The 17,393-nt window shown below is 44.4% G+C and overlaps 1 protein-coding gene across 3 annotated transcripts in view; it reads left to right on the forward strand.

Moving 5' to 3' along the window:
* LOC147462962 (hsp70-Hsp90 organizing protein-like) overlaps positions 1-17,162 on the forward strand; it is a 61,436-nt gene extending 44,274 nt beyond the window's left edge. For all 3 annotated transcript variants that reach the window (XM_086486354.1, XM_086486370.1, XM_086486362.1), the window contains one exon: positions 16,780-17,162. In XM_086486354.1, coding sequence (XP_086342480.1) covers positions 16,780-16,833 — 54 coding nt within the window. In that variant the 3' untranslated portion in view covers positions 16,834-17,162. The remainder of the gene's footprint in view (positions 1-16,779) is intronic.
* The last annotated feature ends 231 nt before the right edge of the window (positions 17,163-17,393 follow it).

The raw sequence follows: 17,393 nt of genomic DNA on the forward strand, positions 1-17,393 counted from the left end.
TAGCTATGAAGCTGGGCATCAGAGCTGAAGAGATGGGGTACACAGCAGAGGCAGGGTTGGTATGTCTTGGCCACTCAGAGTGTGTTACTCCCATCATTGGAAAACTGCGTCTGCATATTCAGTCGTATGTGGACACTGAAGAGTTTTACATCATGCCACTGGAAGGTTGTGACACCTTGTTGGGGATCCCATGGATGTTCCGAGGGCATGGAGTCTTGGATGCCTACAACAAAAACATCACTGTACAGCATAGGGGCAAAACTCACATCTTGGATGTAAAGCTTAAAGGAGAGTCAGTCCCTATTGTATCTGCTTCTGTTATCACTTCTGTAATAAAGAATCATCTTTCAGTGCACTTGATTTTTGCACGTGATGTCTCAGATAGTGATCAGTCAAATTTATCTGTGTTAGATAAAGAAAGGTCAGCATTTTTGCAAAAGTTTAGTGACTGTTTTTCTGATTCATTACCGTCGCAATTGCCGCCAGAGAGACCTGAGGACCATCGGATAGATTTGGTGCCAGGGTGTAGCCCACCAAATAGACCTCCCTACAGGGTTAGTGCGGCGTAGCAGAAAGATTATGGGCCAGGTTGAGGAGTTATTAGAGAAGGGGCTGATTCAGCCTAGTTCTTCACCCTTTTGCTCCCCAGTGCTCCTAGTGCAGAAGAAGGATGGCTCATGGCGCATGTGTATTGATTACCGTGCGTTGAATAAGAATACCATCAAGAATAGGTTTCCTATTCCTCGAATTGATGATATTCTCGATCGTTTAGAGGGTGCTGCAATTTTCAGCAGGATAGACCTTAAGAGTGGGTACCATCAGATTCGTATAAGGCCAGAGGATGTGCAGAAGACTGCATTTAGAACGCATTTTTTCTTTATGGGTTTCTAGTGATGCCGTTTGGGCTAACAAATGCTCCTGCCACGTTCAATAGAATGATGGACTGGATTTTCCGCTCGCATCAACAGTTTGTTGGAACGTTCTTCGATGACATGATAGTGTATTCGAAGAATGAAGAGGAGCATAGGTGTCACTTGACCATTGTGTTCGAAGAGCTGCGCAGTCAGGTTACTTGTCAATTCTAAGAAAAGTGAATTCTACCTCGAAGAGGTCCACTTTCTAGGCCACATAGTCTCAAAGGATGGTGTTAGAATGGATCCCGCAAAGGTCGAAGCTATCAAGACATGGCCAGACTTGAAGACTGTGCACGATGTTAGAAGCTTCTTGGGATTGTGTTCCTACTATAGAAGGTTTATCAGAAATTTTGCAGAGATAGCATCGCCTCTTCACGCTTTGCAAAAGAAAGAGGTCACTTTCAGATGGACCCAAAAAGAGATTTCAGATTTTAGTCTCTTAAAGGAAAAGTTGACTTCAGATCTAGTTATTGTTTTGCCAGATCTCAGGAAGTCATTTGTGGTCCAGTGTGACGCGTGTGGCAGTAGCATCGGAGCAGTGCTAATGCAAGATTGACGGGTAGTAGATTATGAAAGCCGAATTTTGCAAGGGCCAGAGAGGACTATGCAAGTCTATGAGAAAGAGCTCTTGGCCATGATTCATGCGCTTTCTAGCTGGAAGCTCTACCTCTTGGGTGCTGATTTTGTTGTCCAAACAGATCATCAGACCTTGCGATACTTCTCGACACAGTCAAAGTTATCCAAAAAGCATATGCGATGGGCAAACATTCTTTCCATGTTCCACTTCCAGATTATGCATGTGGAAGGCAAGAAGAATGTTGTGGCTGATGCGTTATCAAGAAAGCCACAAATTTCAGCTGTGTCAATTCCTATCCATCATCGGTTAGATGACATGAAGGAACAGTATACTGCTGATGAAGATTTTGCAAGGATCTTTGAACAGTTACAAGAGGGGCAACATCACGAGCACTACCTCCTCAGAGATGGTTTTATGATGATGCATGGCGGACTTTGTGTCACTAGGCCACTGCGACATAAGGTCATGGAAGAGAGTCATGTCCCACCGTATGCAGGGCATCGTGGCATTGATGCAACCGTTAAAGCGGTAGAGACATTCTTCTATTGGCCTACCTTGAGGAGAGATGTGGATGCCTTTGTGCGAGCATGCATATTTTGCCAAAAGGTCAAGTTTGACAGGCAAAAGGCACCAGGGTTTTTACAACCACTGCCGATTCCGGATAAGCCATGGGAAAGCATTGCTATGGACTTTATCTTTGATCTTCCAAGGACGCCAACAGGCAATGATGGTATATGGACCATTATCTGCAGGTTCAGCAAGCAGGCCCATTTTATCCCTGTCAGGAAGAAGATAAAATCTGATCAGATGGCACGCTTGTTCATGTACAATGTGTTTAACTACCATGGTATGCCACAATCGATTATTAGTGATCGTGATCCTCGCCTGACCAGTTTGTTCTGGAGAGGATTGTTTGAGAACATGGGCACTACGCTCAAATTCTCGTCTTCGTTTCATCCACAAACTGATGGACAGTCAGAAGAGGCTAATTCTACTGTCTTAGATCTGTTGAAATGCTATGTGTCAGATAATAAGGGCAAGTGGGAACAGTATTTGCCTATGCTTGAGTATGCGTACAATAATTCGGTGCATCCGACTACTGGCAAAGCACCTTTTGAGATTGTTGAAGGTGGCAAAAAGGTTCCTCCCATTTTGCATACAAAGGACAAGATCTTTGAGGCAGATCGATATGTTGAGAACATGGATGAGATGTATAAGAAGATTAAAATTGCCTTGGAGAAGACTCAAACAAAGCAGAAAAAGGCTGCTGATCGTCACCGTCGTGAATTGCTACTATCACGTGGTGATTGGGTTCTGTTAAGATTCGAAAAGGCAAGGTTAAAGAAGATGAAGGGCAAGGAACGGCTGTTTCCTAAGCTCAGCATGCGTTACTATGGGCCTTTTCAAGTGCTTGACAAGATCAACGATGTGGCTTAGCAAAGGAGGGGTAATGATAGAGCTAGTACATCAAATGTACATATGAATTCAGTGTAATAGATGGAAATGACAAAAGTATGAAGGCCTCATTAAGTCATTTGTATCTATATGTTATGACCTTTCTTGCGGATACATGCGATGATAAAAGAGTGTTAATAGCACAAGATCATCAGTGGCGTGTATTTATGGTATGCAATCGAGGACGCTTGCGATTTCAAGAGGGGGGTATGTCACGGGGACGTGGCAACTGTTAACTATGTCACGAGGACGTGGCAACTGCTAACTTTAGTTGTTGGTTTCTTTCCAAGGGGTTTTGTTTTGTTTTTGAGACCCTCTTCTTGAAGTAGCAAACGGTCGGACATTGCATGGCCAATGTGAACGGTAGTTTCACCCGCAGATGGGTAGTGGTCGGCACTAGAATTCGTATGGTAAGAGGATGTCTAGGCTCAGAGAAAGATCATATAGGTCCCCCCGTCGCACTTAGCAAGTTGGTGGATACTAGGAAGTGAACTCAATTAAGGCGTAAAGTCAAGGTGGGACTACCAACAAAAAGTATCCGACAGTTGGGCCACATTGCACTTTTGGATGCGGTCCCAATGAGGATAGATGGTCAGAAGACCAGTGGGAGCCCAACGGAAGCATCTTCTAAAATTTAGGGAACAGCTATTTTGGGCCGTGAAATGTGTTCGCGTCATTACCTCCGGTATGACTAGGGGAACATTTTACAACTCTGCCGCGAAGCAACTGGGCAACCGGTGAGGATATTTTTAAGTGGCGAACCTGAAACGGGCAAATGCTTGTAAATGCGCCAAGTGTTGATTTTTCATGAACTTTCCCCTTGCAGAAAAATGGGCGCTGATTTTTACGTTGGGAGAGGCCTCATTTCAGTTTTTTGGTCACAGGTTAAGAGCTATGGAGTGCTTCCTTTCCCTCTCATGTACAGTGTGGTGCTAGGAGTGATGCCCTGCACACTACACACTGCTCTCTCTCTCCCCCCTACGTGCAGTTATGTGATGCCCCACAAGAGGGCTCCTCATTTGACTGACGTACAGCTGCGTGGGTTCATGCTTTTGTGCTGAGGCAAGAGCCTCCTTGAGCAGGAACAGGGGTAGCTAGCTACTACTCCAAAGTAGGCACTGGTGACGGTCATAACCTCACCATACAGGTGCAAAATCAGCGCTGTGTATGCGCTGTAATTTTACTGTTTTTCAGCCATACGGACGCCAGAACCTTTGGGAATCGTGCCCCACTGGTAGAGGATAGTTAGGGGACTGTTTGGTGCTGAAAACAGGGCAAAAACCAGTAAATACAGTGTGATGAATTTACTGTTTTTGGGCAGGAATCAAAGGGTATACGCCAGTAGAAGCGAGTTCTAGTAGGGGAATTGGTTTCGCGCAAGTTTAGGGGCTGTTATGTTGCCGAAATTTGGCCAAAACAGGCGGTATCTAGTGGGATACAGTCAAAGGATTCCCAGGACTCTTCTTTGTACTTTACCCTCCTAAAGAATAAAGAAATACCGAAAGGGGCGCCAATTTTGGGGCCTACAGGTTGTCGGCGTTTGCTCGGAGCATTCTAGCTTCCGAGCCGTGTGTGTGATTAAGTGTTAATTCTCGTTACAGGTCTCCTTTGCAAAGTGCTCTGTGTGTGTGTGTGACTAAAGTAAAGAATTTTGGGTGAAAGCCAACGCCTACCGCCCTACGGGCCGGTTTCAGTATGTCACAAACTAGTGACATGGCTGTCTAGTACACATACACACCCTCTGGCAAGGACTGCCAGCTGCAGGTAGGAATGATGACGTAGCTGCCCTGTACGAATCCGGAGTTGAAATGCTGACATGGCATGGCTGTACGGCAGCCCCCAGAAAATGTGGAAATCCAGCCACTTGGTGTGCTGTACGGACGTCCACTTTTTGCAGCAGCTTGGGATATGCTTTTGGCTACACAATTTGAGAGAGAGAGAGCTGTTTTGCTTTGCTTTATTCTCTCAAGAGAGAGTTTTTGTGAGGGAGAGATAGTCTTTTGATTTTGAAGCTTTTGGGCTCTGCTTTTAGCATCCCTTGTAAATCTATAAAATAAAGGTTTGGGCTCTCGCTTCTGAGAGCATGTGGACGCAGCGTCTGAGAGTGAATCCCGACCACTCCCTTGTACTTTGAGTTGCAAATTAATACAAAAAGAAATACCGAAAGGGGCGCCAGTCTTTGGGGCCAACATCTATAGGCACGGAACTCCGTCGGGCCAATGTCGAATCAATTGTGAACTGTGAACTGTTGGAAGTGAATTCTTGTGGTGTCGCGGTAGATTCTCTACTTGGAGTGTCCAAGTCTGTTACAAAGGGGCTGATCTGTCGTTGGAAAACTGCAAAACGCTAGAGGTATTTGGAAGATCCAAAAAACGCTGGCTGATCTGGGATGTCCAAAAAATGCCAGATTGTCTTTGTGGCTGAAAACGCTAAGTCTCCTGTTGGTCTTGCTGAGAAGGTGCACTGCAAGTTGCTAGAACATCTGCTGCCTCCTCTGCCAGAAAGTGCTAGCGCTAGGTTTCAATATATACTAGCTTAGCAAAGTTGCCCTGCCCCAACAAAGTCACTTCTGCTTGAAAGTGCTAGCGCTAGGTTTTAATATATACCAGCTTAGCAAAGTTGCCCAGTTTCCCAACAAAGTCACTTTGTCACAAAGTGATGACGTGGCGGACAGCAGAAACCCTAATTTCTGCCAGAAACCCTACAATTCCTGCAAACCCTAATTTCCGGAAATTGCGGAGGTTGAAAAAAAATAAAAAAATGAATATTTTTTTTTGGAAAATGATGAGCGACACGAATTTTGCTTTTTTTTATAAAAAAAAGAGAAAAGACTCTCTAAGAGAGAGAGAGAACTGATGCTTTTTTATTTTAAAAGCTTTTGGGGCTCTGCTTTTGGGTATCTCTTGTACCTTTAAATAAGTGGTGAGGGCTTCACTTCTCAGAGCATCTGGACGCAGAGTCTGAGAGTGAAACCCTAACCGCTCTCTTGTACTTTGATGATTGATTAATACAAAAAGAAATACTGAAAGGGGTGCCAGTCTTTGGGGCCAATATCTCTAGGCACGGAACTCCGCCGGGCCAGTGCAAATCTATTGTGATCTGTGAATTGTTTTGAATTGGTTATTTGGTGCTGTCGCGATTGATTTTTGACTTGGAGTGTCCAAGTCTGTTACAGTGGTATCAGAGCACGGCCGATTTCTCTTCTACGGGAAATCCGATCCCCGAATTTTTTTTCCGCGGCACCTATGGCTTTGATTAGTCGACTCCCTTTGCATCTGGAGATGCGGGCAGGGATCACAACGAAGATTCCGGCACGGAGTATGGCCTGCACAGGCCTACTCAGGCGGAGCAGCAAGAGATGGAGCGTCGTCAATTGATTGCCGATGCAACAAAGATGATGCTCAATTCTGCCAAGGACACGAAGATGGCAAAATATATGAACCAGACCTCTTTGGAAGAGGTACAGATGGAGTGGCAAAGAACCACAACACCACTCTCGAAACCCGCTCTCAAGAAACCTTCTGCCTCCAAGAAATATATGGAGAAGGAACTGGAGAACGTGGTTGATGCACGGATTGCTCAGCTTTTCGACGTGTAAAAGAAAGACAAGAAGCACGGCAAAAAGATGAAGAAAGGCACTGACTTCCCAGGATATTTGGGTCGTCGGTCGACTTTTGACAAGGCAAAGAAACAGAAGAAGCGTGTTCGATTTGAAGGAGTACCCAGTTCTTCTTCTTCTTCTTCTTCTGATAGTTCTTCTAGCTCCTCGGATTCGAGCGAAGAAGACAAAAAAGGTAAAAAGCGAAGCAAGAAACAAAGCTTCGGAAAGGGCAAGACAAAGGCAAAGAAGGCTACATCTCGCCCAGAGACTGACAGTTCTACTGAGGACTCGTCTACAGACAACTCAGATCCCGATGACGGAAAGTTTTATGCGAACAAGAAGAATTTTTACAAAGCCAACCAGTATGACTTTCTCGAAGATAAAAGCAAGAAAGTCCGAGAGTTTAAGGAAGGTGGCCACTCGATCAAGTTTGATACTTTTCAGGATACTCAGATGCTTCGAAGGCTTTTTCTTTTATACAGCAGTTTGACATCGCTTTCGCGGGAGGACGCTATTCAGAGCACTCCAAGATTCGGAGAGCTGCCTCTTACTTCAAGAGGAATGCTCGTACTTGGTGGTCCACGCTTCTTTTAAACAGGAGTGCGCCAGTTAAATGGCTGAAATTTAAAAAAGCTTTTTATTTCTTCTTGGTTAACGCAAGAATATGAACGAGATATACGAGCTGCTTGGAACCATCTTCGGATGACCAAGAAAGATACAATCAATGCTTATTGTGAAAGATTCTGGAGCTCTTTTCTATCCGCCTCTTCATTCAAGAAGATCTCGTTCAGAGAACAGATTGAGCGGTTTACCTTGGGTCTACCTATAGAGATCCGAGATCACTGCTTGAAACAGAAGTCAGCTTCTATTCAGGAGTTGATGAGTCATGCAAAGCGAGGCTTTGCCATTTACTCTGGTAGTTTGACCGACCCCACAGATAAGGCCATGACACAACGAGCCGAACAGACTTCTGGGAATGAAAGTAGAAAGAAAAAGAGCAACCCAGAGAAAAAGGATGCACGACCCAAGTTTACTCCTGAGGAGAGAGCTCGCTTCATCAGAGAGGGGAAGTGCTTTGGATGCGGAGAACATGGACATATCTCCACCAAGTGCCCTAAAAAGGCACAGAAAGAACAAAATGATAAAGACGACGACAGGCCTGAGAGTTCGAGAGCAGCTGAGAAATGTGGCAGAAAAGGCAGATAGAAAAGCAGAACTGGTACCACATGGCGTGGGACCTGCACCGAATCTAATGAATGAAAGTACAAACTTTGCCGCTTTTGGGGCAAAGTGAAGGATCAGGAAGCTCTTTTGAAGGAGCCAAGGCCAACTTCTTTTCACTTGGAATTGGCGGCTCAATTTGGAATTACGCCCGACAGACTGACGCCACAGGCAGAGGTAGTTCGACTGGCACCCGTATGGGATGTTGCCATTACACCGAGCATTGGCAAACTTTGTTTGCAATGACAAGGGTGTTCACGGCACGCGAGTGACGTTCTACTCGGGATCCCTTGGTACCACAAGAACTACGCCGTGGTTGACTACCGGGCCGAGAAAGCGACTTTGATAAATGAAAGGCTTAGAGATTGTACTTGATGAACTTCAGTTTCTTACTCATTCTTTTGGGAGAGAACTGAACGATGGATAAAGGTTGAATATGTTTTGATCTGATCAAAAGAACGCCAAGATTTTTCTCCACACTCATGCCGATTGCTTTTCAGAGGGCCTGAAGATCAAACCATTGATCTGATACCTGGAAGCACGCCACCGAATCGGCCACCTTACCGTGTGAGATCAGTACAGAATGAAAAGATTATGAACCCAGTGAAAGACCTCTTGGAAAAGGGTCTTGTCCAGCCTAGTACTTCACCGTATTGCTCTCCAGTGTTGTTGGTTTTGAAGAAAGACGGATCTTGGAGAATGTGCATCGATTATAGCACTCTCAACGAAATCACCATCAAGAACAGATTTCCGATTCCTAGGATCGATGATATACTTGACAAGTTACAGGGATCCTCGTGCTTTAGCAGAATTGACTTGAAGAGTGGATATCATCAGATCAGGATACCGCCAGGAGATGTCTACAAGACAGCTTTTCGGACGACTTTTGGGTTATTTGAGTTTTTGGTGATGCCTTTTGGCTTAACCAATGCTTCCGCGACATTTAACCGGATGATGGACAGGATTTTTCGAGAATACAAGCTATTTGTTGGCACTTTCTTTGACGACATCATTGTTTTCTCCAAGAATGAGGCAGAACACAGAGATCATTTGCTTCATGTCTTTCAGGCATTACTAGATCACACATTAGTGATTAATGCAAAGAAAAGTGAATTTTTCCTACCAGAGATATACTTTTTGAGACACATTGTGTCAGTAGCAGGAGTGCAAATGGACCCGGCCAAGATAGAGACTATCCGTGATTGGCCCGATTTGAGGAATGTCCATGAAGTTAGAAGCTTCTTGGGATTGTGTTCGTACTACAGGCGGTTCATACGAAAGTTTGCAGAGGTTGCTTCCCCTTTGCATACCTTGACACAGAAAGGAGTACCTTTTTCGTGGGGACCCACAGAGGTGACTGCCTTTCGGACATTGAAAGAGAAATTGACTACGGGACCTATTTTGACTTTGCTCGACTTGCAGAAGTCATTTGAAGTATATTGTGATGCTTGTGGTCGTAGTCTGGGTGCGGTCTTGATGCAAGAAGGCCATGTCATAGCTTACGAGAGCCGTTTGTTCTCTAGGCCGGAGATGACAACACAGATCTATGAGAAAGAGCTTTTGGCGGTTATCCATGCTCTTACTCAGTGGCGGCATTATCTACTCGCAGCGGATTTTAGTGTCTTTACAGACCATCAGAGTTTGCGCTACTTCTTGTCACAGAAGCAGCTTTCGGAAAAGCAGATGAGGTGGGCGAACATCTTGTCACAATTCCACTTCCAGATTGTTAATGTGCAGGGACAGAAGAATGTGGTGGTAGATGCTTTGTCTCGGAAACCGTTGGTTCTGGCTATTTCCGCGATACATCATAGGAGATTCGAGGATATTGTCGATCAGTATGCCACAGATACAGATTTTGCATATATTTTAACACGGATACGGGATGGGGAGACAGTAGCTGGATACTCCCTTCGGGAAGGCTACTTGATGAAAAAGACTATGTTGTGCGTTACACAGCCGTTGAGGGAAAAGGTTATGACTGAATGTCACTATCCACCTTTTACGGGTTACCGCGGCATTGCTACCACCATGAAGGGAGTAGAGAAATACTTCTTTGGGCAGAGACTCAAAAAGGATGTGAAAGAGTTTGTGCGCAGTTGCTTGGTATGCCAGAAGGTCAAGTTTGACAGGCATAAGGCGCAGGGATTGTTACAGCCTTTACCCATACCCATCCACCCCTGGGAAAGTATTGCAATGGATTTTTTTTTTGATCTCCCAAGAACACAAAATGATCACGATGATTTTCCGATTACATGGCACGTCTGAGACGATTGTCTCCGACAGAGACCCCAGATTTATAAGTTTGTTTTGGAAGGCAATTTGGGAGAACATTGGCACGTAGTTGCAATTCTCGTCATCGTTCCACTTGCAGACTGGGGCAATTTGAGATTGCCAATTCAGTGATTTTAGATTTATTGAAGTCTTGTATCTCGGATCAGAAGACTCAATGGGAAAAGAACTTACCTTTGGTGGAATTTGCCTACAATAACACGATACACTCTTCGACGGGGAAGACGCCATGTGAGATTGTTGAAAGTGCTGCGAAGGTTCCATCCTTCTTGAGCACGAAAGATTAGATATTTGAAGAGGATGAATATTCGCGAGATTTGGATACGGCTTTTGCCAATGTTCGCGAGACTTTGCAGGAGTCTCAAGAACGACAGAAAAAGGCAGTGGTTCGCCATCGTCGCGACTTGAAATTGAAGGAGGATGATTGGGTGCTCTTACTTTTTGAGAAGGGATGCCTACGAAAGAAAAAGGGAAAGGAGAGGCTTTTTCCAAAGCTTAGTATGCGATACTACGGACCTTTCCAGATCACTGAAAAGATAAATGATGTCTCCTTCCGATTGAAACTGCCAGATACTTGGAGGATTCACAATGCATTGCATGTGAATCTCTTGAAACCTGTTAAGGGTGATGTGCCTGATGATGGGGAGCCTGATGAGCAACCCGAAGTGGAAGAAAACGAGGAGATACTTGTTCTTGAAATGATTTTGGCACATAACGATACGAAGAAAGGTAAAGTCCGAAGGCGGTTCTTGGTTAAGTTCAAGAACTTTCCTGCATTTGATGTGAAGTGGATGGAGGAGGAGGACCTAGCAGATACTCCTCGGATTGTGAAACTTTACCTCGATATTTTGGTTTAGCATAGTCTACTCCAAACGGAACCCAGAAACTCAGCTTGGCCGAAGATCTGGTGCAGTGGGATGCACAAGAGGGGAGTTACTCCGCTCCTTTGTCAACAGATGCCTCGATTTTGATACTAAAGTCACTGATATCTCTTTGAGCTTCAGGATACTGAGAGCTGACAGTATTCTGCTGGATGACTTTATGAAATGGAATTCCTGATTATGATGCTGATTTATTCTTGACTTCTTGTGAGTGCAGGAACTGATAGCCGAAATGACTACAACATTTTGGTCTGATTGATCTCGAATAGACATGGTTGCAATAGGGGTTAGTCAATCGGACATCGATGAGGTCCCGATTGGACGTAGATGTGATTGCTAGCTACATTGCCGATAAATCATGGTCTAAGATCCGAATGAATGTTGAATGTCCTGTGATGTCCTGTGATGTCTAGTGATGTCGTGTGATGTGACTGTCGATTTTGTACATGTGCTAGATGTGTGTTCCTAGTACGTAGGTACTAACAGTCAGTGTCTGCTAAGACGGTTTATGGCTTTTGTCGGTTTTGCAGGCGTAATCGCGGTCGATTACAATGCTTTCAAGAGGGGGGTATGTCACAAAGTGATGACGTGGCGGACAACAGAAACCCTAAAATTCCTGCAAACCCTAATTTCCGGAAACCGCGGAGGCTGATTTTTTTTTTTTTTGGGAAAATGATGAGCGACGCGAATTTTGCTTTTTTTTATAAAAAAAGAGAAAAGACTCTCTATGAGAGAGAGAGAACTGATGCTTTTTATTTTAAAAGCTTTTGGGGCTCTGCTTTTGGGCATCCCTTGTACCTTTAAATAAGTGGTGAGGGCTTCACTTCTCAGAGCATCTAGACGCAGAGTCTGAGAGTGAAACCCTAACCGCTCTCTTGTACTTTGATGATTGATCAATACAAAAAGAAATACCGAAAGGGGCCCCAGTCTTTGGGGCCAATATCTCTAGGCACGGAACTCCACCGGGCCAGTGCAAATCTATTGTGATCCGTGAATTGTTTTGAAGTGGTTATTTGGTGCTGTCGCGATTGATTTTTGACTTGGAGTGTCCAAGTCTGTTACACACTTATTAATAATAAGTGAAAAATGGATAAAATAGAGAAAATGGGTTCGATACACTTTAAAATCTCATGATGGGTACTGACTGTCATGCTGTGTACAACGAGAGGATATGCAACTACTCTAAGTGCCTGGACATGCACGACGTGCGCACAGGCTCACAAAGGTGCTAGAACACTTCCTAAGCTGATCTGAACCCTGGACCTGAAGTAGCTTGTCCACATGCACCTAGGGTTAGATGTGCACGTGACATCCCCCCCTTTTCAAAGCGATGTACTGGTACCGAACTGTATGGCGTCGAGGGAGTGCGCCAACAATTCGTGGAATCCCGCGAAGAACGCTTCGCCGGCTCACTCTAATGCGTGGGCCATGTGATACTGGAACTTCATGAAGGTCTGCAATGCTTGCTTCTTTCGGCCGCGCAGAAAGCGACACAAAGTGATCTGTGTGGGCTTCTATGCTCAAATAGCATCTATGGACGTAAGTCCACCTTCTTCAAGAATCTCCTAGGAGGAAAATTCCTGAAACCACTTTCAACACAAATCATGAACATACCCATTCCATGTAGAGTGACTGGAAAAATTCTATGCTTCCTAAACGATTGTGCATGCAATGCAAATGAACAACATGACCGAGTGCCAAACCATTCATTAAACACACGCAAAAAATGGGATCGAAACTTGACTTTTTGGCCTAAATCTATCAACTGTGGCAAATTACAATGAAAATGCCGATGCTTGATGGACAACCTTTCTTGTGCTCTTTCTGAGACTGTGTCATGTCAAGGAAGAGGCATGGAATGTAAATTCCTTGAATGCAATCTTCTTTTCTTTTCGTGAGAGATCAGCATATATCCTTGCTCATCCGTGAGTGAATCATGTGCATCGTACAATACAGCATGCCTAGGAAAAGGGAACACGTAAAGACGGTGACGAAAATACAAGAAACCGTCACGAATGAAACACTCGAACAATGCGTGCTGACTAATCATGCGAACACACAATACTTCCTGAGTGGGTTCCTTGGACCTTGACTCGAGAGCTAAGCTCGGTTCTGCGTGATTGATCGTATGTGCAATGAGGTTAGCTTCACTAGAAAAATCAATATTTAAACCATCATCCTTGTGAACGATCACATCTCTACCATGCAAAACATATGTGTTGTGCTTTGGAAAAGGAATGACTGAGAGTATCCTTTTCTTGTTCTTTTTCGGGTTCCATTCCATGTGTCTTTTCTTGTTCTTTGTCATGCAACAAATCATGCTTCTCTAGAATGAGACTACGTGTTTTATCATCATCCAAAACATGAGAGTGAGAGAGTGAGAGATTATTGACATAGAGGGAATCTTAGTGTCACATTGAAGAACCACGAGAGGTGCTCCTTGAGCTGCGAAACTGAGAGTGTTTTCTTTTCAACAAACTTGTGGAATATGACCTTTAAACCACTTAATGCTAAAAATCACATCGTATCTTGAAAGAGGAGAAATCAAAAACTTTCGATGAAAACGAACATTTTGAATGGACACAGTCACATCAGGACATTCATACGTAAACAAAGAGTGCATGCCAAGAACAAACCCAAAGGCCGCAATGGGATCAATGGGTCAAGCTTCTAGGCGTGCGCTCTTCACGAGAGAGTTGCGAATCACATCATGCATACTACCAGAATCAAAGAAGACCACAATGCGTTGACCATTCACATAACCATAACAATGCATGAGAGATGCATCGGCATGATCGTGAGAAACTTGGGACACATTAGTGTGTTCTCTGATTGTATTAATAGAAGATATGAATTATGTGGGTTCCTTTGTGAGTTTTTTAGTTTCGTTCTTAACACAATCTTATGTGACCTTTAGTGTGACATTGATAACATCTTCCTTCCTTAGAATAAATGACTTGTTCTCCTGCTGTTATGTATCCTCCTACAATTCCTTGTGTAGCTTTTTCATCGGGGGTGAGCTTAGGTTTAGTAGGTGTGTTAGCTTTACCCTTAAATTCATTGTGAGAGTTCCTTTCCGAAGGATTAGAGGAAGATTGGCTAGAAGAGTTACCGTTCTTACCATTCTTACCGTTCTTACCGTTCTGTGAGGATTATAGGAAGATTGACTAGAAGAGTTACTGTTCTTACCGTTCTTACCGTTCTGTGGGTTCTGAGGAGTCTGAGAGGTACTGTGAGAAGCCTTGTTCTCCTTAGGCTTTCCTTTGTTGTGCTTCTCTCCTGTGCGAGAGCAATCGCTACCGCCTTGTTGAGATTGATTGGATGGAGTACTTCGACATCAAACTTGATATACTCGTCCAATCCATAAAGGAATGCCTCTTTGCGCTCATCATCCGATTTGCGTAATTGGGTGCCGAGTTGCAAAACACGATTAGAGAAAGACATAACTGGCATACCATTTTGCTTGAGACGATGCCAATCATCTTTCAACCGTGCTAGGTACTGAGGTGGCATAAACCGCGCCTTGAGCTTGTCTTGGAAGTCGGTCCAATTGAAAGAAAGGGACGCGCCTTCTTCGGCTTCCTCTAGGTGCGCGGTCAAGTGTGCCTCTTGCCATGCGTGGTATTAATTAATGGCATCGTCGTCGCGTCGTCGCCATCGCCGCCCTCGCCGACAGAGTGTTAGAATTCAGCAGAGTCAGCAGTTGCAGATTTCAGCCGTAGCGTTCTCAGATTTCAGCACGTCCTTGGACCTTGTCGTCGACATCGTCGGCAAGTCAATTGCATCTAGACCATTGCACCAGATTTGTGCAATCAATAGCATAGACCTCTCTCGCCATAGAGAGGGGGGCCCTTGGAGGAGGGTTTGAGAACCGTCTGGTGTCGTATTCTTCTCTCTCTCTCTCTCTCTCTCTCTCTCTCTCTCTCTCTCTCTCTCAATCTTAGCACCTTCATTCACAGTGTCATCCACTTTGTTTGTGATCATTGCACTCTCTCACTAATGGAACGGAAGGCTAGCCCTTTCGTAAGTAAAAGGAACCCTTGAGCACAATTCGGAGCACTGATCTTGAGCAAAGTTCAACATTCACTTCCGCTGCACCTTAGAGAGAGAGAGAGAGAGAGAGAGAGAGAGAGAGAGAGAGAGAGAGAGCCTCTAGCCATACCAGGCTATGACATTCTTCAACCCGCAAGCAGAAACAGTATTTGGTGCACCTTAAGGCGAGGCACAAACTGTCCAACACATCCACTAGGCCACACCCACCAAATTAATTCCAAGCCTAAACCACCCATCAAACATGAGAAAAAAAAAACAAACAATAAGCAGGCAGAACATGCAAACACACAGACACACACCTCAACCACAAGTAGTCATGCAGAACGCACTCACCCCAAGCACATGTAGATCCACAAGCACAAGCATCACACACAAGATATAAGGCACATACAAGCAAGCAAGCTAAACAAACAAACATATCTGGTAAGAACAGCAAACAAAACGAAAGGAAAGAAACCGTCATAGGCAACAGAGGTGACATAAGAGGGGAACAGATATCTAGTGAAGGCGGCCAAGTAGAGCATTGTAGTTCTGTACGGTGGTTGCTTAAGGTGGGGAGCCGTTCGTCACAGTGGAAAATCAATCCATTGCGTCTAGGGCTCTCTCTCTCTCTCTCTCTCTCTCTCTCTCTCTAAGGTGCAGCGGAAGTGAATGTTGAACTTTGCTCAAGATCAATGCTCCGAATTGTGCTCTGAAAAAGAGGTGCAGCGGAAGTGAATGTTGAACTTTGCTCAAGATCAATGCTCCGAATTGTGCTCTGAAAAAGAGAGAGAGAGAGAGAGAGAGAGAGAGAGCGAGAGAGCCAGCCTCTAGCCATACCAGGCTATGACATTCTTCAACCTGCAAGCAGAAACAGTATATGGTGCACCTTAAGGCGAGGCACAAACTGTCCAACACATCCACTAGCCCACACCCACCAAATTAATTCCGAGCCTAAGCCACCCATCAAACATGAGAAAAAAAAAAGAACAAACACACAGACACGCACCTCAACCACAAGTAGTCATGCAGAACGCACTCACCCCAAGCACATGCAGATCCACAAGCACAAGCATCACACACAAGATATAAGGCACATACAAGCAAGCAAGCTAAACAAACAAACATATCTGGTAAGAACAGCAAACAAAACGAAAGGAAAGAAACCGTCACAGGCAACACAGGTGACATAAGAGGGGAACAGATATCTAGTGAAGGCGGCCAAGTAGAGCATTGTAGTTCTGTACGGTGGTTGCTTAAGGTGGGGAGCCGTTCGTCACAGTGGAAAATCAATCCATTGCGTCTAGGGCTCTCTCTCTCTCTCTCTCTCTCTCTCTCTCAAAGACAAATGTGTATTATTGAATACTATGTAGTATGGATCCTTGAGGATGCTCAGGTCAGCCTGTCCTCAAGGAGCCGTACAAATTAGAACATATGTATAGGACTCCAAGCTCACGGTGGTCTATAGGAGGCACATAGATGATGAAGCAGGGCAATGTAGATTATTGCCAAGTAATCTGACCCCGTGTCACTGTAAGGAAAGTAGCGGTGCATGCCCATCATTTCAAGAAAGCATGGCGGCCTCTCTCTCTCTCTCTCTCTCTCTCTCTCTCTCTCTCTCTCTCTCCATGAGAAAATCGGTTTATGGATATGGGTTGGGAGTCTTGACTATGAGTAGTACATACAGCAACAGATCTCCCCCCCCCCCCACCACACACACACACACACGTGTGAGCACATGCATGCATGCGCAAGCTAAGGCATTGGAAGTTTGATCTTGATGTTTGTCTTTTTTTGTGTCCTTTCTAGAGCAAGATTCGTGAATTGGAACGGGCTTTGACACTCGTGAATACGTTTGCATAGCTTGAAAGTGAACGAGTGGCTTGAACCTTCATTTGGGACTCTTAAGCTAACTTCATTCAAGAGTGTATCAACAGCCAGCTGATATCTGAAGAAGATTGTATCGAGAACCATCATTCATACAGAACATTATGTATAATTTATGTACTCAATGTAAAATAGGTTGGAGTTGTAGGAAGTAGTTTATTGTACAATAATGGCCACCTGTAATGATTTTGAGTAAAAATGTAGATAAACCGAGATTCAAAACAATTTTTTTACCTTATAAAGGTAAAGGAAAAATGTAGCTAAACAAAGAAAGGTGTACATGTTAAAGTATATACGTTCATACTTGTTGGGTACCGCTCGTAAATATATTACACACTGCAAAAATGGAGAGTAAGGTTTTGTGAAAAAAGTGTTTGGTTAAGATGGTAGTGAGCATTTGACTTTTGTGGTAAATTAGAAAAGGGCCTATGGAAAACATTTTTGAACTCGAGCAAATTGGGGTTTCTTTCTTTGAAAGTGGCAGGAATCATCAGCTTATATATATACTAGTATGGCCAGCCGCCTTCGGCGGCCTC

This window comes from Adiantum capillus-veneris, chromosome 2 (genome assembly GCF_014529385.1).
Source record: "Adiantum capillus-veneris isolate H3 chromosome 2, ASM1452938v2, whole genome shotgun sequence".
Classification (NCBI taxonomy): domain Eukaryota; kingdom Viridiplantae; phylum Streptophyta; class Polypodiopsida; order Polypodiales; family Pteridaceae; genus Adiantum; species Adiantum capillus-veneris.